Source organism: Meriones unguiculatus, chromosome X, assembly GCF_030254825.1.
Source record: "Meriones unguiculatus strain TT.TT164.6M chromosome X, Bangor_MerUng_6.1, whole genome shotgun sequence".
Classification (NCBI taxonomy): Eukaryota; Metazoa; Chordata; class Mammalia; order Rodentia; family Muridae; genus Meriones; species Meriones unguiculatus.
The window spans coordinates 11694359-11720743 of NC_083369.1; the positions used below are offsets into that span (position 1 = coordinate 11694359).

The window sequence follows — 26385 nt, forward strand, 5'->3', positions numbered from 1 at the left end:
GTAAATCTGGTCAGTAAAAATAAAAGAACTCTTTGCACAGTCAATATATACTTTATATGAAACTTAAAATGGTAAGGAAATTTATTTATTGTTGTTACTTGAAAGGGGATCTTACTGTATATCCCTAACTGACCTGTTACTCACTATGTAAGTTAAAATAGCCTTTCCTTTTATCACACTAGTAAAAAATTAGACCATGTATATCTCCTCTTTGTGTATTCTAGTCCTTTTTTTTGAATTAGAAATATCATTAATCTATATTTAAGAGTCAAAATGCAAGGGAATAATTATACATGCCATTTTCTTCAGAACAATTCTATTCTTTACTCCTTCCAACCAGGTTATTGCTTTCACCATTCCACTGAAACTACTATGTCCAAGATCACTAATAATTTCCCCCTTCTAAATGCAATGGCATTTTATCAACTGTCACAATTCTTGTATAGCATTACCAAACAATGCTCCCTGAACACTCACCTCTATCCTGGCCTGCATTCTTGACCTCTCTCATCTTCCTTAATGAATCTCCTTCTTTTCTTGTTCCTTTCACATCCTATGTGTGAACTTTTGCCAAGGTTGTACCCTTATCCCCTCTTCTCATCTCATTTTGTAATTTCTGCTTCTTAAATTGTTCTTTTCCATAGTTTCAAATAACATCATGTGAATGGCTCCTACACTTTTAACTTTCTAGCTACTATCACTGGCCAACACTTATCATGCATTTCTGAGTACCAATCATAAATTTCCAATCGGTGGCCTACTTGCATTTGAATTGCACCATGCCATCTATTGCTGCATCAGCTAATATATAGATTTCCTATTCCATTCTAATTATACTCTGGATAGTAAGAATTAGAGAAAGTAAATAAATCAATATTCATGGCTCTGTTTCATTTTATAGGGCCCTACAAACTACTTCTAACACGCAATAGGCTGTTAATAAAATACATCTAAGTAATACAAACATTGACCTAGCCTCAAAATCTCTTCTGTCAGATACAAGCCTCTTCCTTCTATGGCTTGAAAGAGTTACTATGAAAGAAGGAATTTCTATAGCTTAAGAAAATTTTTAGGAAAGTACACTTAACATTATTATTTATAATATGCCACCGATCTTTTTGTCATATGCTTTCACATAAAATGATTCACACATACAAGCCATTCATGGTGGTGCATATATTATAATCAGAGTACTTTCAACGACCTTAGTTCAAGGTCACCCTCAGCCTTGGAGCTTTGGGAGATTCTTGCCATAAAACAAAACCAAAAACAAACAAAACCAAAGAGCCTAGCATTCCAATTTCAAGTATTTCTAAGAAATATTGTGAAGCCATTGTGGATGGACTCAGTGGCTGAGAGTGTTTTTTGTTCTTACAGAGGACCAATTTTGGTTTCTAGCATCCAGAAACTAACAACCATCTGCAACCTGATTTCGAGAGGATCTGATGTTCTCTTCTGGTCTCTGTAGGCCCTACACACATGTGCTACACATAAATACATACAGGTACAGCACTCATATACAGAAAACAAAAATAAATGATTAAAATGATGATCCTTTTTTCAAGGATGGGTGAGTCCCAGTTACTTCACATCTTAAGAGAACATCTAAGAACTTTTACTTCTGGTTGTTTTCAGAGCAATCCATGTTTGAAGACTCTAAAGAGGCCACTTTTGCTTATTTCTCATGAATCTCTTAGGCTGTGCCTCTACATGATATAATATTGCATTTTTTCCAATTGCTGCGCTTCAGATGTGTTCTCTATACAGTAAGTAGTATTTTTATAAACTATTTTGCTTGAATTACTCTTAAAGCAAAACCTTAAAGCCAAACTGAGACTTCCATGCTCAACTGCGGGGGAAAATCTATCTCTGAAAATAAATGATTTTCAAATTTTATTAGATATTGATTTGTACTAAACCTACATGAACATTTAGGCATAAATTATTTAGCCAAGCTTGTATTATTTTGAGTTTTCACAAAATGTATAAATACTGACTTTAAGTAGACATACCCTATGTGGATGACACGACAGGTTTTTCACCTGCAGTCTCTGGCATTTGGGTAATGTTAGGATCCCTTGGGGCATAAAGTTTTCTTTTGGTAGAATCAGATTAAATTCCCAATGTGATACACATTTTTCTCTTAAACCCTCTACATAATATAAACATATAACAGCATAGTAAAATATGTGACAGTAAAAATAAAGTCTCCATAAAAGCATAGAACAGTATAATATAATATATAAAAATAAAATATAAACAGTAATTCTAAAATATGCGAAAATAAGATCCATTCTTTTTTTTTCAACTTCAAAATTAAATCATAATGACCTATCTGCCAAAATAATCATTTTATCACAGTTTTTTCATACATGTCTTTCAACATCGTTTTTAAAATAATGCCCCATGAGTTCAAAAGTATTTGGCCTTATTCTGGATCTTGTCAAACTGCCTACTTACACCCTTTCAAATTGAGCAAGTGTTTGTGTTGTCATTTGGTAAATTCTCACTACCAGTAACTTAACTCCCCCAACCACCAGCAACGTTGCTCCCTCAAAATTTCTTAGAATTTTTTATTTTAACCTCTTTATTCTATTCTTAATTTTTAAATAGAAACTCATTAGAAAGACTTCATCTCAACTATCTGTTTTCAGAACCTAAAAAATCTTATACAAAAATACAAAAAGACCAGTTACATATAAGTTTCTGAAATAATGGGATCAGATGCAATAATTTTCAGTAATGAATTTGTTATAACACATATAGAAGTTTTCTTCCATAGTAGCCTTTATTTTATATTGCTCATATTCAGATGGTGAGCATAGCAGTCAAAGAAAGATGCAGTGGCCTTCTCATGTCAAATAAACAATAATATCCCTCACCCTTTAAAGTCAGTCTAAAATGAATTTGTTTTATGGTACTGTTGTTAGAATAGCCAATACAAGGTGAGTTTATTATATTGACCTAAGGTACATATTTTATATTCTAATTGATCAATATCAGTCTTAAGAGATCTTTGTTTGCCTGGTCTGAAGAATTCTAAATTCTCTATTTGACACAAAAGACCCTTAGAATTAATTGTGCCTGATACTGTTATAGGCCAATTAGTTACAAAATATTTTCATGATTTTTTCAAGATTAGCAGAAATGAAATATTATAGTGACTTACAGTGAGTAGTATCAAAACTGTAGGTAGATTATCATGGAAATTAATATCACTAGCTTCTGATCAGACTAATCTGAAGTTGTTTCCTAGTTCTGTGACTTTGCTAACTTTCTATCTTCCTTTTGTTTCTTAAAAATGGGGGCCAGATGCTTCCTCAGACAATTAGGAATAGTGCTACCTCAAGATCCAGCTATACCACCCCTGGGCATATACCATATCCAGCTATACCACTCCAAAAAAATGCTCAACTATACAACAAGGACATTTGCTCAATCATGTTAGTAGTAATAGCCAGAAGCTGGAAACAACCCAGATGCCCCTCAGTTGAGGAATGGATTCAGAAATTGTGGTATATTTACACAATGGAATACTACTCAGCAATTAAAAACAAGAAAATCTTGAAATTTGCAGGCAAATGGTGGGAACTAGAAAAGATCATCCTGAGTAAGGTATCCCAGAAATAGAAAGACACACATGGTATATACTCACTCATAAGTGGATATTAGACATATAATATGGGATAAATATACTAAAATCTGTATACCTAAAGAAGCTAATCAAGAAGGAGGACTCTGAGTAAGATGCTTAATCCACTCAGAAAAGCAAAGAAGATGGAAGAAGAGGGAAAAATTAGGGAACAGGACAAAAGGCTACCACAGAGGGACTCTGAAAGACTCTACCCTGCAGGGTATCAAGAGATGCTGAGACTTATAGCCAAACTTTGGGGAGAGTGCAGGGAATCTTATGAAAGAAGGGGGAGTTACAAAGACCTGGAGAGGACAGGAGCTCCACAAGCAGAGCAACAGAACCAAAAAATCTGGGCAAAGGACCATTCATGGAGATAACCTAGAACCCCTGCACAGATGTAGCCCATGGCAGTTCATTGTCCAAGTGGGTTCCCTAGTAATGAGAACAAAGGCTTTCCCTGATATGAACTGATTGGCCTACTCTTTGATCACCTGCCCCTCAGTGGAGTACAGCTTTACCAAGCCACGGAGGAAAACAATGCAGCCACTCCTGATGAGACCTGATAGAATAGGATCAGAAGGAAGGGGAGGAGGACCAACCCTATTAGTGGACTGGGGGAGGGGCATGAGTGGAGAAGAGGGAGAGAGGACAGGACTGGAAGGGGAAGAGGGAGGGAGCTACAGGTGGGATACAAAGTGAATAAACCGTAATTAATAAAAAAAATTTTAAAAAGAAAGAAAAAAGATGGGGCCAGGCATCACACTGCATTCTTTTAATCCCATCATGTGAAAGGTGGAAACAGATGAATCTCTGGGAGTTCAAAGCCAGCCTGGTCTATATCGTGAGTTTCAGGGCAACTAGGACTACAGAGTGACCTCAAATAAAAACAGGGATAGTAGGCCCTGGTGTGGTCAGAACAGAACTGTCATCTCCGCACTAACAGTGCTAAAGCTAGAAAAAGGCAAGTTATGGGCCCATACTAGGACACATGGTGAAACCCATCTATAATATACATATTTGGTTCTTTGACAGAGTTTCTCTGTGTAGCCTTGGCTGTCCTAGACTCACTTTGTAGACTAGGCTGGCCTCAAACTCACAGAGATCCACCTGTCTCTGCCTCCCTGAGTGCTGGGAACAAAAGTGTGTGCCACCATGCCAGTCTATTTCAATACTGATTTCACTTAGTTGTTACAGAATTAAATGACCCACATGGACATTTGTGGCTGCTATGCAGGTATATTTTAAGTACTCCATGAAAGACAGCAAAGCATCTCTTGAAATTATTTTCTAGACTTTTTAATTTAATTTTTGTAGTGTTTAAAAACCAACGCTTCTGCTATACTAAACAAGCACTCCACCACCGAGCTGTACCACTAGTCTTTTTTTTTCACAGTGCTGTCAACTAGAACTGACTTTTGTGCTAGAAATTAAAGGAAGTTAATTTATCATTTTTAAAACAATAAGTAATTATCCACCTTTGTCTTCCTTCTAAATTTGAACTCCCAAATGTTATACTGCAGATGATGGTTTCCAAAACGATGCAATGTTGATTTCATACATACATACTGTTATAATTTTAACAATGAGAAATATGCAACACTTGTGATGAAACCATTGTATGAGAGGTGATGGTAACATAAACAGATCAAACAATCTCAGGTAGTAGTTGTACCCTGAGATGAATATTCTCTAGTAGTTAAAAACTGAAGGTGAATTAGTCTTGACTCATTGTTAGAAATCTCCCAAACAAAAATTTTTGGCTTGAATCCAACTCTGTGATAATTTCTTATTTCCAAAAAGAGCTAAATCAAAGAATATAAAGACAGAGTTTATAAATCATAAATATGCTGCTTTCCTATTTAATCATAGACTCATAAAAACCGACCTTTCTTTTTTTTTTTTTTTAACCATGCAGATGTAAAGCCACAAAATGAGGTGTTTTTGTTGCTGTTCCTTTATTTAGGGTTTGGGTGGGGATGCTTTTTCTTTTCTTCTTCTTCTTCTTTCTTTTTTTCTTTTTTTTTTTTTTTCTTTTTGACACAGGCTTCTAACTTAATATATTTGTATCTCAAACTCCACAGTGTTATGATAAATTGTTCTCGACAGCCACGCTCAGCAAAAAAAAAAAAAAAAAAAAAAAGTTTTGTAAAATTAGCATCAAAGTCATAGAAGTTCAATATTCAGCCTAAGCCACAACAAAACGGGATAAAGACTACTTAAAATATAACCCTGGCAAAGCCTATGTGTGTATGCATGCATGCACACATTTGTGTATGTATGCATATAAATATGCTACTACTGGACTCCTTCTTGTCCCTTAGTCTCTCTCTTTTTCCCTAGTCTCCCTCCCACCTTATTCTGAAGTACAGGTTGTAGAAGAGAACCGTCTCATAAAAGGATCTCCCAAGTATTTTTATTGTATGTGAACATGTGCATGAATATGAATATGTACTTATGCATGCAGGCACCTCATGATACGTGTTTGGAGGACAACTTTTGGAAGTTTGTATTGTCCTTCTACCTGTATGGTAATTCTTCAAGTCAAGCTCGGGTTATCAGCATAGATAGCATTACCAGTTTACCCAATGAACTATCCCACACTCCTTACTTAAATTGTAAGTATTGTATTTTCTATTTATTTATTTGGTTGGTTGGTTTGTTTTGGTTTTTTGAGATAGGGTTTTTCTGTGTAGTCCTTACTCTCCTGGAACTCATTCTGTAGACCAGGCTGACCTCAAAGGTTTTTGTAATCATAAATCAAAGATATTGGTAATCATAAATCATAAAACAGAGGTATTTGTAATCATAAATCAAAATTTCAGTGTGATAGAGATGTGATTTCTATGCAAAATCTACACATGGAGGATATGTAAATTAAAACGCTGAGGGTACTAAAGGCAACACCCTGTATTCATTGTAATAACTGTTCTGCCATTTCTAGATCTTTGATCTTGATCAATATATAACTAATATCTCTTCTGAATCTCAGTGAGAGCTTCCTCAAACACAGAAATGGATCTATCAATAGCACTTCAAAGTACTTTAAGAGTTAAATTAAATGTGATAATGTATTGAAAGCACTAGGCACAGTACCTGGTATGTGCAAAGCATAAAAAAAAAACACATTTTTTTCCTATTATTGCAGCCAAATGTTGAACAGCCATGCTAATGAAATAGTAGTGCAAGGACAACAAAAATCCAACAGTACTGAACACTTTAAATATACAGAGTTTGAATCGCTGTGGTATTTTTAAACTTTTATTTGAATTTTATTATGTTCTACAAATCTGCAACCATTTAAAATACATACATGCAAACTATAAAGCTAGAAAACAATTCCTCTGCTTAAAACTCTTCTGGGTTGGACAAGTGTTAAATGTCACTTTGTCTCTCCTCCTAACAAAAGCAGTCATCATAAAAGACCTGGCCTTTTTGTCTAAAAGCATGTTTGTTTCCTCTTGGTCTAAATTGGAGGAAGTAATTAAATTGTTTTTTTCAAAAGATCTCTATGTAGGTAGCAAGGAAGAACTGAAGGCCAACAAACGGTCAAATAGTCACTTACATATCCCCTCTAATCGATTCAACTTTACCAGTCAAACGCAATACAAAATTACCCCGTGATCATCCAGTTGAAGCAAAACAGACTTTAAAGACACATAGCTGCCAGCAGCTGTGGCTGCCTGTACAAGATCAAGCCAATCAACATTCTAACATGGATGGGAGAGGGGCTCATATGGTCCTACCCCTAGATGAGAAGCCACTAACAGCTGCTGGCTGCCTGCAGAAGAGTCAGTTTCTTTTAAAGGTGTAGTTACCAGTAGGTGTAAAATGTTCAGTGGAAGGCCCACATCCATTAGAATGAGAGCAACACAAATTGGACTGATAGGTTGTGCGTGTGTGTGTGTGTGTGTGTGTATGTGTGTGGGTGTGGGTGTGGGTGTATCAAGTACATATATATGAAACAAGAAGTTGGGAGGGGTTGGGGATAAGATCTGGCTGGGAGGAGTTAAGGGGAGGAGTGGGAGGGAATGAATATGATCAAAATACATTGAGTACATATATGAACTTCTCAAATAATAAACGTACAAATTTAAAGATACACAGTTGATAGTGCAATGCAATTTTAGGAAAAGACAGCTGAGAGTAACTACAAAGAATTATAACATTTAGCCTGACAGTGTCTAGGCTTCTGGGAGAAGGGTTGACCTTAAGGCTATTATTCTTCCTCAACAGAATGAGTCTTTATGCTAAAGATGAATTCACATTACCCTTTTCTTCTGAGATTATGACTGTCAATTACCTTTCATAATACATTCTGCCATAGAATAACTGTTAAACTTTTAAACATTTTCAAGTGCACGAGAGCTACAACCACTGACATGTTTCCTGTCTACGGTCATATAAGCTTGAACACATCCCATCTCATTTGATCTCAGAAGCTAACCAGGATGGGGCCTGGTTAGTATTTGGATGGGAAATGTATTTCCTAGACCTTTTTAAGATGGGCTGAATTATTCCAGTGGCTTTACTACTGATTTCAATGGAAATCAGCTTCAAGTACTGGATACCAAATTGAAGGTATAGATTCTTCATTCAATCTTTGCATTTGACACTTGGGGTTTCTAGAAAGTATGTTTACTCCTTTGGTGGTTTCTGATTTTGATCTTCTAATTAGTTTACGAATAACTTTAAATACATGCCATTCCAACAAAGCTTTGCAGCTATGGTAGGCATCAGAGTATGCTTCAAGTCAGTGTTCGATTTATGTATACAAAGACAGAACAGCAAAAAAAAAAAAAAAATCTGTCACCTAAAATAAAATTGCTTAAGAACCTCATGACAAAGAGCAGAGGCTTGATGCTTTACACGCTTATTACAAAGGAAGAAAATAATATGACTAGTAGGTTATGACTTGCCCATCAAGAGTATTCAGTTTATTCACTTGTTTTTATTATTTGTGAGTGCGTACCATCATAGAATCCACCCTAAGATTAGCTTTGTTTTAGTAGTTATAAGAGAAATAAAGCCAGGCAGTGGTGGGGTATGCATTTAATCCCAGCTCTCAGGAAGACAGAATCAGATGGAGCTCTGTAAGTTCGAGGCCAGCCTGGTCTACTGAGCAAGTTCCAGGATACCCAAAGTTACACAGAGAAACCCTGTCTTAAAAAAACAATAAAATAGAGAGAGAGAAATCATTGCATATGCCATCCCCTAAATGAAATCTTCAGAAACCACTTATATACCATACCCTTTAAATTTCTGTACCAAGACTCACAGAATGCGTAAAGTACATAAAATGGAATTCAATATGGGTCTGGGAGAAAGAATTAAGGGTAAAATTCTCCTAGCCAACTAAAACTTAACCAATATTTCCTTATTCTAACAATTTCAACAAAGGGTCAATGCTGGGGGTTGTTGTTGTTGTTGTTGTTGTTGTTGTTAAAAGTTACTGCAGTTTATTAAGTTTTATGTAGACACTGGGTTTACTATACCATTTTCTTCTAAATATAAATTTACAAGACATTGCAATCTAAATTGAGACATATGCTCCTACATGACATCACATCAATAGTGAACATAAACAATTCTAAACAGATAAAAGACTAAAAAGCCAGATGTGGTGGCACAAACCTATAGTAGTCCCAGCACTTGAAAGACAATAGGAGGATCGTGAGTGAGCCTAACCTGGGCTATGAGATGAGTTTCTGTCCCAAAAAAATTAAGAACAGATGTTAAATTGATCTAGAAAGTGATAAGAAATAAAACATGAAGATGCAGAATTCGTTTTCTAGGGACAATTGGAACCTGAATGCTTGCCAGATGGTTCTCACCAAGAGAAACAGATTTAAGGCCTGAATTGTCAGAGCATCATCTAAAATCTATCAGTTTTGGCTTTCCAAAACTTCTCTACTTTCCTACCCTTTAGTGAATAAGCCACATAACCCACTTACTTACATTCACTTATAGACACATTCACTTATAGACACATCCTCTTCCATGCTAGCTCCCTATTTTGCTATTCCCACATATGGGCATGCCCAGGCAATTCTTTTAAACCTGTGGGACTTACTCATTCTCCTAACATCTAAGGTCATGTTCATATTTTTGTCTTCATGCCTACTAGCTGCTTTGCATAACTGTCAGCATGTCTTTTTTTTATGGTTGCACAAGTTTGTATTTAAGCAGCTTTCACTGCATTAAACCTCTGTGGCTTAGTGGCTGTGTGGATACTGGGGAAGTTGCTTAACTTCTCCATATCTGCATTACTTTTTCTGAAAAAAAAAAAAAAGACAAAAAACGAAACAAAAAGAAAACCATAATCATGGGATTATTGTCAAGAAAATGTAAGGTAGTGCCAGAGAAAACTTAATCATCCCCATCTGCAATCCTTACCGTAGTTAATATCAAGAATTCAGTGTAGCCAGGAGGTGGTGGGACACACCTTTGATCCCAGTACTTGAGATGCAGACGCAGGTGACCTCTAAGTTAAGGCCAGCCTGGTATACAGTGAGTTTCTAGGATAGCCAAGGCTACACAAACAAACCCTGTCTTGGAAAAAGACAAAAGAAAACAAAACAAAAACAACAGAGAAGCCACTTCAAAGTCTAACACATTTGATTTTATTTCTAGCCTTGAGAAGCAAGCGCTACTAATGTGTATTGGAGCAGAGATGAGTACACATTTTTAAAGTTTTTTTTTTAATTGGGCTGAGAAATACAGTAAGTCTTGCTCTATAAATATAACATTGACCATTATTGCTGATCTAGATCACTCACAAAACAATTAACCACCTAATATTGCTGATTTTTATAATATTCATGAAAAATATAAAATCAGGGATGAAAAGATAACTCAGTGGTCAAGAGCACTGGTTGATATTGCAGGGGATCTGGGTTCAGTTCCCAGCATCTGCATGGTGGCTCACAACAATCTGTAACTCCACCTCCAAGGATCCAATATCCTCTTCTGTCGCCATGAGCATAGAGAAGTCACACAGTACACATATATGCAGGCAAAACATTTAATACATACATGTTATCAACCCAAAGCCAAAAAACCTTAAATACTCACGAGAAATATAATAACTAAAAGATATGTATCTTTTTAATTTTTTTTAGATTCCATCAGAAATTTGCTCCCAAATTTCCAAATCATTTGTTAAAAGAACGATGCTTTTGCTATCTTAAAGGAAAATTTCAGTACTGGAAACTGAAATTTCCTTTCTCAGTAGACACCAACCCATTCATGTAAAGGATTTCTCCTTCAAGATACTTTCTTTGTACTATTTTAGGACTATTTAAAGGAATTGCAAGTTTACATGTTGGAAGTACCTGCTGGTTGAAGCTGCAGTTTTTGCTTGGACGCAATAGTCATTAGGAGCTTGGTGCTAAAGGCAGAACTCCCTCCCCTTGCAGGTGTCCCCTGCTCTCTGCCTGACTTCATCTGGAAAGTGTCTCCAGACTCAAGACTCCCATAGCCACACTTGATAACAGGGAGCTAACAGGGAGCCTCTGACACAGCTCCCTGTTAGCTCTCCCCTCCCAGTGCTTATCTGTATGTTAATTCTACTCTTAGGATAAGAGCTTGCTGTGTAATGCAAATCAAGCATCCTTGAAACGTCTAGTTTCAGCCAATTATGTACACCTATTCTTGCAGCCCCCTAACCACTTCCCTAGGGGTATAGCCTTTGTTCTCTGGTATTAAAGTTGAACTAGCCATCAGCTGTTCCCGTTGTGTGGGATCCCTGCAAGATTCTCTTTGGCCATGCCATGCTCGCTTCTCCTCTCCTGCCAGTCCTGAGTCTCCTGCCAGTCTTGACTTCCTAGGCTGCTGGAAGGCAGCCCCCATACAGGAAGGAGGAGAACAACAATTATATTTGGGCACAATGAAGTAGAAAATTTTAACATTTTCATAAAAATATAATTAGTACAACAGTGGACAAATCCTTAATTATTCATGAAAAAAAAACCAATGAAAACTAAACAAAATACCACAAATATCTATTTGAATAATGTAAGTAAGTAAGTCTTAAGTACTTAGAAATTTTAAGTCTTAACTAAAAGAGAGGGAGATGTAACTCTAAAACTTGATGAATTGTGAAAGCATTTTTTTCCTTGAGTTTACTTCTGGAAGAGAAATAAAGAAAGAAAGCAAAGAATAAATACCATTATTGAAACTGCATACCCCAACACCATCACCACACACAAAAACTGGGAGTTTCAATCTAATAAGAATAAACCAACTGTTTTCTGTAATGGAGGTATTATAGTAGATTGATATTCAATAACCCATGTTTTACTTTGAAATATCAGAATATTATGTACGGAAGACAAGATGCTTCTAAAGGGGCATCCAAAGGAAATAATAAACATTTCTGTTTTTTCAAACAAAACAACTTTCAGAGTATGTTTCCTTATATTTTAAGAACAATATAAACACACCCACACATATTGGCAAAAGACAAAGTCCAAGGTTCAAGGTTCTGGTGATTTCATATAATCTTCAGTTCTATTCCAAATCTTCTTATATGTAACTATAAACAACCCAGGATCTCGAAGTCTCTAAATCTAGAGGAGTTTTCTACATTCAAATTCCTTAGCCCACACATCTGCTCCTGCCACTGCTGGCCTTTTTTTCCCCCTCCTAGGGCTGTAAGAACAGAGGCTCTTTCATTTAACATGAGTGAGTATGCATTCAGCTTTCACCTCAGTTTACCCAATATATGCTAAAAACTGTTATTCTAAATTAACTGTCAAATGATTCAAGGAAGAAAATCGTACCCTAAGAAGAGGCAGCAACTCAGTTGCCTCACATTCTTTCCCCAGTTTTTACCAGTTATAAAGGAGTGGAGCTTTAGAATCTATTGAAGGAAAAGAAAAATTCAAAATAAGAGTCAATGGGGGGGGGCACACATTAAAAATCAGCCCCACGCTGAAGAGAAGGAGGATGGAGGAGGAGGAGGAAGAGGTGGAGGAAGAGGTGGAAGCAGTAGCAGCAAGGAGACCACCAACAACAACAAAAACATGTGTATCACTGTGCCTCACTTTCTTCTATTTTTCCTTAAGTTTTATATCCTGCCTACAAGCTCTCAAAATAATCCTATTACAGTGGTTTTACAATACTCCTAGTAATCAAGAGTCTTCAACTCCCTTCCTATCAGTACCCCCATCTTTTACAGAAATGCACTAGTGAACTCGGCATTTAGAACATGTTGGTTAAATATCTCACTCTTGAAAGCCTGAATGCCACTGTTTTTTGTTGTTTTTTTTTTTTTAACCGTGAAGTCCCTAAACGAGGTATCTTTGCCCATCCTACCTAAACTTGGTAGTTTTCTTTTTCCTTTAAAAAGAAATATGGCACTAATGTCTCAAGGCAAACAAAGCTAACTCCACAAAAAAAAAAAAAAAAAAAAAAAAAAAAGAGAAATCGACGCAACAAAGGAAGAAAGGAAAGAAAGGGGGCTATGGTGGGCGATGCTTGGGTCTTCTTACGAGAAGCTTCCCGTGTAACTTCTGCAATTTAACGGTTCTGGGGCAGAGGAGGACTGTTCTGTTGGAAAACAACAAAGGTGGGCTCCCACTCTCCTTACCGCTGTAGAGCCTGAAGAAGATGCAATATATACACGGATCACCATCCTGGAAACCAGGGCTTGTGGTCGGTCGCTGGAGTCTTGAAAAGGGCTGGGAAACAGCTGCAGCAATGGCTGGAACAGAGCAAGGGGCCAAACAGGTTGGAGGAGGAGGGTTGGGGGAGGTGGAAGGGGAACTGGCCGGAGCCCCGCCTCCACCAGTGGCTGCTTTCAATGAGCTTCCAGCCCCAAAAGCCGGAAGACTCGGGCTCATTTGCATCATTTCTAAATTGTTTTTTTTTTTTTTTTTTTTTTTTTTTTTTTTAAACAGAGGATCTCGAACAGCACCGCGAGATCTGTTGAAAGAATTCCTTTTGACTACTCCCTCTCCAGGAAGGGGGCGAGGGAAAAATAAAAGAAAGACGGGAGGAAAGGATCCCTGAATTGCACTCGACTAGAATAAAGGACCCTTTCCCATTGAACTCCGTAAGTTTTGAGTGTTACTTCCTGCTCAGAAATGTATGCAAATAAGATAGCTGAAAGCTAGCTTTGTGTTGAATCCAGACACTAGTTTAATTTTTTTAAACCCACGTTATCAAAGCCTTGTATATTTTAAGACGCCAAGAATGAAGAGAGTGATTTTTTAACCTTTGTTGGCTGCGGGAATTGATTGTGTGCTGAAATGCTGCGCGATGAAGGCTAGAGAGAAGTTTCAAGTGTCCCGAAACCAGAAAAAGCACAAGAGGTTTTATTTTTGTTCAGAGTTTTGTTAAAATAGGGAACAGTCCTTCTGTGGAAATTTGCAGGAACAACTTTAGAATGAAGGAGGAAATTGCAGAGAAGAAAAAAAGCATCTGAAAGTACTTTGAAAGTACTTTGTGCCATTGTGTGTCCTACTTGTAATCTCTGCGTTTGGAATGGTAAGACATAATTGCCAGGTATTAGAAGCTACAAAATGAGACTATTAAAAACCAAAACCAAACAAACAAAAAAGATTTTCTACAAATTATCAGGTATTGTAAACTAGAATAATCTCCCCCCCCCATCCTCATTACTGACATCATGGCTACTGTTAATTTTACTTCCCAATACACATAACAAGGCAAATCTTTATAATCATAAATAATAATCAAAGCATGGTTTTGGAAAAAATATTTTATTTTACATCATCACTGTACAAACTCTCCTTTTGGAGTTTTACATTAACTGTTTGGATCTGTAGACTCTTAAAATAATGAAAAAATATTTATGAAAAATAAAACAGGAAGGACAAAATATATATATTTAGTACATAAACAACTGAATGCAATCAATTATCATTATTGCATTTATTGATTAACACAATCAGTTATTGGCATTAGCAGAGAATCTGGTGGGCATGATCTATACGTTAAAGAAATGTGGCTGGACTTGCAGTTTTATAGATCACACAAAGACTGAATGTTGTATCTAGCATTACCCCACACACACACATATACACTTGTGTAATAGATCATATATTCGTCTTAGTGAATATGCACCAATAACTTGATTTATAAAGAAAATTGCTGATTCTTAACGATGAAAATTCTGATACATTTTTAAGGAGAAACTGTTACTCACCTTTCTAAGGTAAAAGTTATTATTATGTTTTAGGCTTGTTACTCACTACTTTTAGCTATCTTTGGGGTGAGTATTCTGAAATGGTCATTCTAAAATGGTCATATTTGCTTAATTTTTCTATAGAGAAATTTTCCTAGATCACTTGCTTCTATGATTTGGCTAGAAAGGTTACAATCAGTCTGAATAAGCTGGGTTGGGTCAATATTCAAATTTCAAATAGCACATGAAATCCACCCCCAGAAAACCATGACAGCCAAATGTCAGTGCATTTTTAATCTTAAAAATAAACCCATACTGTGTGCAGAAAACTTAAAAAACATGTGCCAAAGCCCCTGTTACTCAAGAAGATTACTTAAGTTTAGGAGTTCCAAGCCAGCAAAGACACCATAATAAGAAGGATGGGAATAGAGCAACATGGAGGGGACAGGAGCCCCACAAGGAGACCAACAAAACTAAAAGATCTGAGCCCAAGGGCTCCTGCAGAGACTAATGCACCAATGGAGGACCATGCCTGGAGAGGACCTTGACCCCTGCTCAGATGTGGCCACTTGGCAGCTCAGTCTCGATGTGGATTTCAGAGGGAGGGGAGCAGGGGCTGCCTCATTCATGAACTCAGTTGACTGCTCTCTGATCACTCCTCCCTGATGATCCAGTCTTGCCAGACCATGGAGGAAGAAGATTCAGGCAGTCCTGATGAGACTGAACAAGCTATGGGCAGATGGCAGAGGAGGAGAACTCCCACTTTCAGTGGACTAAGGAAAGGGGATGGGGGGAAGAGGGAGAGAGTTGGGAATGGGGAATTGAGGGAAGGGGCTTCAACTGAGATATATAATGAATAAATTATGAAGAATAAATATTAAAAAAATTAAAAAAAACTAAATAAACCCATTCCTCCATAAGTGGCTTTTGGTCATAATCTTTATTACAACAAAAGAAAGCTAACTAAAACAGCAATTCTCTATTATTAAACATATTGCCTGCTTTCAATTAGTCTGTATTGTAATAATGCCATATTACATATCAAAATGTTTATCTACATCTCTAGTAAATTCTTAGAAATAAATTCTTTATAGTGATATGGCGCAGCTGGTAAAAAGCCTCACCACTTTTTGAATTTGCTACTGGAACCAACAAGAGAAAAGGAAGACTGATTCCTAAAAATTGTCCTTTAATCTCCACCCATACAAAATGACACATTTTATTTGCTAGAATAGATCCCCATGTGGCAATAATCATGAGCATAGCATTCCGCAAACTACTCATTTTAGTTTCCTACCCTGGACTGTTGGACCAATTGTTATACAGGTGTGTACTAAGACAATTTCAGTGATCTCACCATACAATGGTAGAATTATGGGGTACAACGTATTTCCTTTAGGGAACAGACTGAACTTTTAAAAGCATCAAAATTAAAGATCTCCCCCATGAAGTAGAACTTGGTAGAGAAGAATCTCAATAATTTTTGCAAAATACTATTTACTTATCCTAGGATAAGAACTAGAGGAAACCTCCCATCCAAAGACTCTACCTTCCAAATTCCATTTTATCCCACCTATTAAAGAGTTCTTGTACTTGAGAGTCTACTTCAAAATGCACTAACTCTCCTAATTTTATCATTTCCCCTGAATGTTCTTCCCATTTCATTGTCTGAACTGATTTTCTCATCAGTATAACATATCTTTATTTTCAAGAAGAGATCATTTACACATGTTTTCATATCCTACTTAGGGTTAGAAATTCCAGGGAAATTCTCTTTATGCACATATACAGTGAGAAAAAGAAAACGTTTTCTTTTTTTATATTTACTTATTTATTTATTCAATACACCATAGTTCTCTCTCTCTCTCTCTCTCTCTCTCTCTCTCTCTCTCTCTCTCTGTGTGTGTGTGTGTGTGTGTGTGTGTGTGTGTGTGTGCGCGCACATGCGCATATAAGCACAAACCCATGACATGACATGGCAGTGAAGGGGGGGAGTCTGTTCTTTTCTTCCACAATGTGAATTCCAGAGGTCAAAATCAGGCCATCAGTCTTGGTGACAAAGTCTTACAAAAGGTATTTTCTTACTCTTTTCAAACATTTGACCACCTTGGCAGAAAAAGCTTTTAAAAATCTCTGATATTCTTTTGACTGCCTCTCACACAGACACAAACACACACTCTCTCTCACTCTTTCTTATCTTTATTTCATTTCCTCTCTCCTTCCCCCTTTCCTTCCTTTGATGGGTGTGGAGAGTTGGCTTAGTGGTTCAGAGCACTTGACCCAGGTTCAATTCCCAGCTCACAACACTCTGTAATTCCAATTACAGGGAATCTAATGCCTTCTTCTGGCCTCCATGAGCACTGCATGTCCATGATGGCCAGAGATGCATAAAGAATACCCATACATATAAAATAATAATAATAACAATAATAATAATCTCAAAAATATTTAAAGGAAAACATGAACTACATAAGAAGGGGAGTTTGTTTGTTTTGGAGCTTGCTTACCAGCCTGTTTATATGGGCAACACCTGCATGTCAGATGTCTTCAGAGTCCAGAAGAGAGCATCTGATACCCTGGAACTGGATTTACAGATTTACAGACCCTTGTGAACCACCAAGTAGATGCTGGGGATTGAACCTGGGTCTTCTACAAGAACATCCAGTGCTCTTAATCACTGAGCCATCTCTCCAGCTCTTACTCCTCATCCAGAAGGGAATATTGCATTTTCCTGTCTTCCACAGCCATAAGACATGAACAGTATGAATAATGCACAGACAAAAGTGCAGACAAAATGCCCATACACATGCTAATAAACAAATTAAATGTATGTATTTACTATTTGCAAACTTTAGATATGTAGTGTATTCTGCTCAAATTTACCCACTACCCTCCCTTCCAACTCCTCACAAACTCTCTGCACTACATTTCCCTCCCAAATTCCTGTCTTCTTCTTCTTCTCCTCCCCCTCCTCCTTCTTCTCTATTTTTTACTTTTTATTTTTGTTGTATTTATGGTTCTGAGACTAGCCTTTAAAGACTGAGCCAGCTCTCCAGCCTTTTGTTTTGTTTTGTTTTTCTGAGACAGGGTTTCTCTGTGTAGTCCTGGCTCACCAAGAACTCACTTGGTAGACAAGGCTGTCTTTGACCTCACAGAGATCTGCTTGCTTCTGCCTCCCAAGCTCTGAAGTCAAAGGAGTGCATCTCTTTTTCTAACCCACTGAGTACAATTAGTACATCCAATATGTGGATGAAGATAGAGCTGCCCAATGGAGCATAGGAATCCTATTAAGGGTCACAGTTTTGAAAATTTACTCAGTCTTTTCTGTTTGTTTCTTTGTTTGTTTGTTTTATTGTTTTATTTTTAAATCCAGATAACTTACTTCCTTCTTGTTTAGTTCTTTAGTATTTTTAAATTTTATTAATTTTTGTTTATTTTGTATGTGCAGAGTGTGCATATGTGGGTGTGCACATGCCATAGCACATGTCTGCAGATCAGAGAAAAACCTGTGGGAGTCATTTCTTTACTTCCACCATGTGGGGCTGCAACTCAAGTCATTAGGCTTGGTGGTAGGTGTGCCTTTACCTGTTGAGCTATTTCACCAGCCACCAGCCTTTAATATTATTGTTTGTTTGTTTTAATAAAGGGTCTCAATATGTAGTCCTGAATGGCCTGGAATTCACTGTGAAGGTTGTCAGTTGTCATCAAACTCAGAAATTTGCTTGCTTCTCCTTCCAAAGTGCTTAAATTGAAGTTGTATACTACAATACCTGCTTCATCTTTGACATTTTAAAGAATACTTTAAATTGCATTTAACAAGTGAGGTTCTAACATGTAGAAACCAGTAAATTAGAAGTCTGAAGAAAGAATCTGAAGACATAGGTGATGTAAACTACAGGTGGCGTGAAAGAGAAAGAAAAATACTGAAGAAGGAGGTTTAATGAAGTGTGAAGTGGGGATCCAAGATGGTGGCTAACAGAGCATACCATATCTGAGGGGCACAGGATCCAAACTCTGAAATTGGTGAGTGGAGGGGCAGATGAAGCCAGAACATTGACATTAAGGCTGTCCAGGTGAGAGGGGACAACCTTGAGCTAAGATCATTTGGATCCAGGTCACCCACAGACCTGGACTGAGAGTGGTGAATATTAAACCCACTACACTTCCCCTTGATTGGCCTCCCTCCTCAGCAGAGGTGACCCACAGTGTTGACACCAGTGCTCCAAGCATGGACCAACCTGCTTGGTAACTGAGACAGCAGAGGAGAAGCTCCCAGTTGTGCAGCAGCAGGAAGTTGTATGGGCCTCCCAGGTCTGCGGCAGTGGAAACAGGGTGGCAGCTTGTCCTAACAGGAGCCTCCATGCTCCATGACTGAGACAAAAAAGTGACTACCCAAAGTAAAGGTATACCTGCCCAGCGGACAAACAGTGGACATCACTGAGCTGACTGATCTACACTCTCATTTGCCCTTGCCGGCCCATACCTGAGAGTAGACAACAGGGGGAATAACTGGGCTTTCCAATTAGACTTGCTAGTCACCGAGAGCACCTTCAACTGAGTGTGTGCAGATGCCAAGATCCAGGGTCCCTCTACACTAGCAGCCTGACATCAGATCCCTCGCATCCATAGACCCTCTGTGAGCAACACAGAGATTCTTGGGACAGCATTCTCAACATTGAAGTCCCTGTTCTGTGGATTTACCAGTGGAGTCCAGGCAAACAATTCCTGGAGCCCAAACAGATCTGAATACCAGGAGGACAGTACAACAGGCCTGTAGGCCATTGAGATATTCAGGGAACCTGTGAACAGCGCCAGCACGAACACCCCTAAATGCTTAAGCCCAAAATTCCAGGCTTCTGCATGCTATAGCACCCTGTCCTTCAAGGCACACTTCAGCACATAAGCCCACACTTGCTCACCCTCACTTGTAAACCTGCACCTGTGTGTGACCTTCCTCTCTTAGCTACAGCTGAAAGACCAACACACACTCTCAAACCAGTGAAACTCTTTCATTTCCCTGAGGAATACTCCAGACACCAGATAAAGACAGAATCAGTCTGAAGTACAGACTCCAAGAAAAAACCACAAAGGTTGAGGATGAACAGATGGCTAGAGGTCACCATAAAAACACATACAACAAAAATCAGGGCATCAGGGTTTCACCAGCAACCCCAAAAATCAATTGATACTTTAGTTCATCGAAAATACAGGAAAATTATTTTAAAGCTATGTTTATCCAGTTATTAGAGGCACATAAAGAAGAAACGAACAAATCTTTCAAAGAAATATAAGCAAATACAGCCAAACAAATAGAGGCACACGTAGAAGCATGAGTAGAAGCATATACAGAGGAAACAAACAGAGCTCTCAAAGAAATACAGGCAACTACAGCCAAACACATAGAGAAACAAGTAGAGGCACAATTGGTGGCATATAGAGAGGAAATGAACAAACAAACAAAAAAATAGAGGCCATCATGGAAAGACAGGAATCCACATTCAAAGAGATGAAGGAAATGGTCCAAGACAAGAAAACAGAATTAGAATCAATAAAGAAAACACAAACAGAGAAAAACCTGGAGCTGGAAAAATTAGAGAAAAGATCAGGAACCTCAAAGGTAAGCATCAACAACAAAATGCAAGAGATGAAGGAGAGACTCTCAGGTGGTGAAGATTCAATTGCAGAAATTGATAAATCCCTCAAAGAAAGAGTAAAATTTGAAAAGTTCCAAATACAAATCATCTAAGAAATCAAGGAATCCATGAAAAGACAAAATCTAAGAATAATAGGAATTGATGAAAAAGAAGACTCCAGGCTCCAAGGTCCAGAAAATATTTTCAAGAAAATCATAGAAGAAAATTTTCCCAACTATAAGAAAGAGATGTCCATAAATATACAAGAGGCCTACAGAACACCAAATAGAAAAGAAACACATCAGGTCACATCATAGTCAAAACAATGAATCTACAGTACTAACAAAAGATATTAAAAGCAGCAAGGGAAAAAGGCCAGGTAACATATGAAGGTAGACCTATCAGAATCACACCAGACTTCTCATCAAAAACTATGGAAGCCAGAAGGGCCTGGGCAGGTGTTATGCAGACTTTAAGAGACCACAAATATCAACCCAAACTACTATACCCTGCAAAGCTTTCAATCAACATAGATGGAGAAAACAAAATATTCGATGACAAAAGTAAATTTATGCGATATCTACACAGCAAAGCAGCCCTACAGAAGATACTAGAAGTAAAATTCCAACCCAATGAAAGCTACTTCACCCAAGAAAACATAGCATACAGATAATATCCCAACAAAAATTAAAAGAAAACAAGCAAAGAAACACAGTAAAACCACTAGCTCCAATATAAAAGGAGCTAACATTCATTAGTCACTATTATCTATCGATATCAGTGGACTCAACTCTCTAATAAAAAGACACAAACTATCAGAATGGGTGCAGAAACAGGATCCAACATTCTGCTGTATCCAAGAAAAGCACCTCTGCAACAAAGATAAACACTACCTCAGAATAAAGGGCTGGAAAAGTGTCTTTCAAGCAAACAGACCCAGAAAACAAGCTGGGGTAGCTATCCTAATATCTAATAAAATAGACTTTCAACCAAAATTAATCAAAAAAGATGAGAAGGGACACTGCATTCTCATCAAAGAAAAAATCCACCAAGAGGACATCACAATTCTGAACATCTATGCCCTAAATACAAGACAGCCTACATTCATAAACGAAACATTGCTAAAACTTAAATCACACATTGATCCGAACACCTTGATAGTCGGAGACTTCAACACCCCACTTTCACCAAGGGACAGATCATCTAGACAGAAGCCTCATAAGGAAATAAAGGCACTTACAGCAGTCCTAAATCAAATGGACCAAATAGATGTCTACAGAACTTTCCACCCGAACTGAAAATAGTATACATTCTTTTCAGCACTTTATAGAACCTTCTTCAAAATAGACCATATAGTTGGTCACAAAGCAAGCCTCAACAGATACAAGAAAATTGAAATAATACCCTGTATTCCATCTGACCACCATGGACTAAAGCTGGACCTCAACAAAAATGGAATTAGAAAAAAGTCTACAAGCACATGGAAACAGAACAACTTGTTGCTCAATGATAGCTGGGTTAAGGAAGAAAGAAAGAAAGAAAGAAATTAAAGACTTCCTTCAATTCAGTGAAAATGAAGGTACAACATGCCCTAATTTATGGGACGCAATGAAAGCAGTGCTCAGAGGAAAATTCATAGCATTATGTGCCTTCAAGAAGAAGTTTGTGACATCTCATACAAGCAATTTAATGGCCCAACTGAAAGCCTTAGAGAAATAAGAAGCAAATACACCCAAAAGGAGCAGATGGCTGGAAATAATTTCCAGAGCTGAAATCAATCAATTAGAAAGAAATAAAACTATTAAAAGAATCAATGAAACCAAGAGCTGGTTCTTTGAGAAGATCAACAAGATAGACAAACCTTTAGCCAAACTAACTAAAAGGCTGAGAGAAACTATCCAAATCAGCAAAATCAGAAATGAAAAGGGGGGTATAACAAAAGACACAGAGGAAATCCAAAGAAGTGGTAACTCCAATTCTCTCCAAACTATTCCACAAAATAGAAATGGAAGGAACATTACCAAACTCATTCTGTGAAGCCACAGTCACCTTGATACCTAAACCACACAAAGACCGAACAAAAAAAGAGAACTTCAGACCTATCTCTCTTATGAACATTGATGCAAAAATACTCAATAAAATAATTGCAAACCGAATCCAAGAACACATGAAAGATATCATCCACCATGACCAAATAGGCTTCATCCCAAGCATGCAAGGGTGGTTCAACATATGGAAATCCATCAATGTAATCCACCACATAAACCAACTGAAGGAGAAAAAACACATGATCATCTCCTTAGATCCAGAAAAAGCATTTGACAAAGTCCAACACCCACTCATGATTAAAGTCTTGGAGAGATCAGGGATACAAGGCACATACCTAAACAGAGTAAAGGCAATATACAGCAAGCCTATAGCCAACATCAAACTCAATGGAGAGAAACTTAAATCAATCCCACTGAAATCAGGGACAAGACAAGGCTGCCCACTTTCTCCATATCTCTTCAACATAGTACTTGAAGTCCTAGCCAGAGCAATAAGACAACTAAAGGAGATCAAGGGAATACAAATACAGATCAAAAAGGAAGCGGTCAAAGTGTCACTACTCGCAGATGATATGATAGTATACATAAGCGACCCCAAAAATTCAACCAGAGAACTCCTTCAGCTGATAACTTCAGCAAAGTGGCTGGATACAAAATCAACTCAAAAAAATCAGAAGGCCTCTTGTATACCCAAGACAAAAAGGACAAGAAAGAAATCAGGGAAACAACACCCTTCAAAATAGCCACAAATAACAAAGTACCTTGGGGTGACACTAACCAAACAGGTGAAAGACCTGTTTGAGCAAAACCTCAAGTCTCTGAAGAAAGAAATTGAAGAAGATATCAGAAGACGGAAAGATCTCCCGTGCTCATGGATTGGTAGGATTAACATTGTGAAAATGTCCAACCTGCCAAAAGCAATCTACAGATTCAATGCAATTCCCATCAAAATACCAACTCAATTCTTTACAGACCTTGAAAAAAAGATTCTCAGCTTCATATGGAGAAACAAAAAACCCAGAATATCCAAAACAATCCTGTACAAGAACAGATCATCTGGAGGTATCTCCATCCCTGATCTCAAGTTGTACTACAGAGCAATAATAATAAAAACTGCATGGTATTGGCATAGAAACAGAAAGGAGGATCAATGGAATCCAATAGAAGACCCAGAAATAAACCCACACACCTATGAATATTTGATTTTTGACAAAGAAGCCAAAACCACTCAATGGAAAAAAGACAGCATCTTCAACAAATGGTGCTGGTCCAACTGGATGTCTACATGCAGAAAAATAAAAATAAATCCATATTTATCACCCTGTACAAAACTAAAGTCCAAGTGGATCAAAGACCTCAACATAAAACCAGATACTCTAACTCTGTTAGAAGAAAAAGTGGGGAACAGCCTAGAACTCATTGGCACAGGAGACAACTTCCTGAACAGAACACCAACAGCACAGGCTCTAAAAGCAGCAATCAGTAAATGGGACCTCATGAAACTGAAAAGCTTCTGTAAAGCAAAGGACACCGTCATCAAAACAAAACGACTACCTACAGATTGGGAAAGAATCTTCACCAACCCTTTATCTGACAGAGGGCTAATATCCAGAATATATAAAGAACTAAAGAAGCTGAGAAGCACCAAACCAAGTAATCCAATTAAGAAATGAGGAACAGAGCTAAACAGAGAATTCTCGATAGAGGAATATCGAATGGCAGAGAAACACTTAAAGAAATGCTCAACCTCATTAGCCATTAGGGAAATGCAAATCAAAACGACCCTGAGATTTCACCTTACACCCATCAGAATGGCCAAGATCAAAAACTCAAGTGACAACACATGCTGGAGAGGTTGTGGAGAAAGGGGAACCCTCCTCCATTGCTGGTGGGAATGTAAAGTGGTACAACCACTTTGGAAGTCAATCTGGCGCTTTCTCAGACAATTAGGAATAGTGCTTCCTCAAGACCCAGCTATACCACTGGTAGGTATATACCCAAAATTTGCTCAAGTACACAACAAGGACATTTTCTCAACCATGTTTGTAGCAGTTTTATTTGTAATAGCCAGAACCTGGAAACAACCCAGATGTTCATCAACAGAGGAATGGATACAGAAATTGTGGTATTTTTACACAATGGAATACTACTCAGAGATCAAAAACAAGGAAATCATGAAATTTGCAGGCAAATGGTGGGATCTCGAAAAGATCATTCTGAGTGAAGTATCCCAGAAGGAAAAAGTCAAACATGGTATATATTCGCTTATATAGACCTACAAGATATAATAAACATAATGAAATCTGTGTACCTAAAGAAGATAAACAAGAAAGTAGACACAGGGTAAGATGATCAATTCTCACTTAGAAAGACAAATGGGATGTGCATTGGACATATGACAGGAGTCTACCGTAGAAGGCATCTGAAAGACTCTACCTAGCAGTGTTTCAAAGCAGATACTAAGACTCAAAAATAAAGACCCAGAAATAAACCCAAAAATCAAACATTCGGCAGAGTGTAGGGAATCATATGAAAGAAGTGGAGTTAGTATGATGTGGAAAAGATAGGAGTTCCACCAGGACCAAATATATCTGGGCACATGGGTCTTTTCTGAGACTGACTCTCCACCAAGGACTATGTATGGATATAACCTAGAACCTCTTCTCGGATGTAGCCGGTGGTAGCTCAGTAACCAATTAGTTTCCCATAGTAAGGGGAACAGGGACTATTTCTGACAGGAACTCAATGGCAGGCTTTTTGACCCCCCCCAACCCCCAAGGGAGGAGCAGTCTTGCTAGGCCACAGAGGAGCACTTTGTAGCCATTCCTGAAGATACCTGATAAAACAGGGTCAGATGAAAGGGGAGGAGGTCCTCCCCAGTCAGTGGACTTGGAAAGGGGAAGAGAGGAGATAAGGGAAAGAGGGTGGGATTGGGAGGGAATAAGGGATTGAGATACAGAGTTAATAAAATATAACTGAAGACACCACACACTTTGATAACAGGACATGCAACAATCAATCTGGCACTGGCCTGGTATCCTCTCTGCTTAATAAACATTTATAGTACCAGAAGGTGCAACATAGGCTACTGGGTAGAAGATGTCATCACGTCTAATCCGGCTGTGAATACTGTGGACTGTAGTAATTACCAGCATGACAAAATATGTCCATATATACAGTAATGGCTTGACTGTTATGGTGGTAATAAACTATTTTCTGATCATGTTTGAGTCCAGCTCAACAAGAGGAAAATTTATGTCCAGTATTGTAAATCTGACCAAGAACCTGTGGTTGAATTGCTCATAAGCCCAGGGGTGAACCTATTATTATTTTGCTAAATGGAAACAGGACTAAAGTATTTTCTAAATACACGTGTCTGTTCCTACAGATAAGTGCAGATCTCAGACCTCATCAGATAAGCTTCCTTTTACACTAGACAAAAAAGCAGTTAATGCAAAAATGTAAAGCCTGCCAAAGAGCAGAGAATAATTATCTGAGGAGAATTCAACCATAAATGAGGAATCTATCTATCAGACCCTCTTCTCCCAAGGCTCAAGGACCACCCTGGAAGGGGGAGTGAAAAGATTATGATACCGGAGGAGAGAGGACTGTAGTGAACAAGCAAGTGTCTTGTGTATATGATAGGTTCATTCCACTCATAACTCACAAATGTTGTACTCCCCTGTGTAAGAACTGCAAAAAATCAAGCCAGTTAACATTTTAGCATGAAAAAGGTGTAAATCCTAACTGTCATTATTTAGTTGAGAAGCTATGGGCAATTAATGGGTGCTAGGGAAGAGAGCATTGGTTTTCTTTATCAGTGTAGTACCTAATAAGTCAACCATGCTCCAGTAAATGGTCATATACCAGAGAGTACAATGGCAGCACAAATTGAACTTAATTGAACAAATTGAGTTATTT

The 26385-nt window shown here is 37.8% G+C and overlaps 1 protein-coding gene across 1 annotated transcript in view; it reads right to left on the reverse strand.

Moving 5' to 3' along the window:
• Nucleotides 1-13468, reverse strand: part of Sh3bgrl (SH3 domain binding glutamate rich protein like) — an 84341-nt gene extending 70873 nt beyond the window's left edge. Inside the window, exon 1 of the mRNA XM_060375752.1 lies at nt 13224-13468. Within this exon, the coding sequence (XP_060231735.1) occupies nt 13224-13268 (45 nt within the window). The 5' untranslated portion in view covers nt 13269-13468. The remainder of the gene's footprint in view (nt 1-13223) is intronic.
• Nucleotides 13469-26385: the final 12917 nt, after the last annotated feature.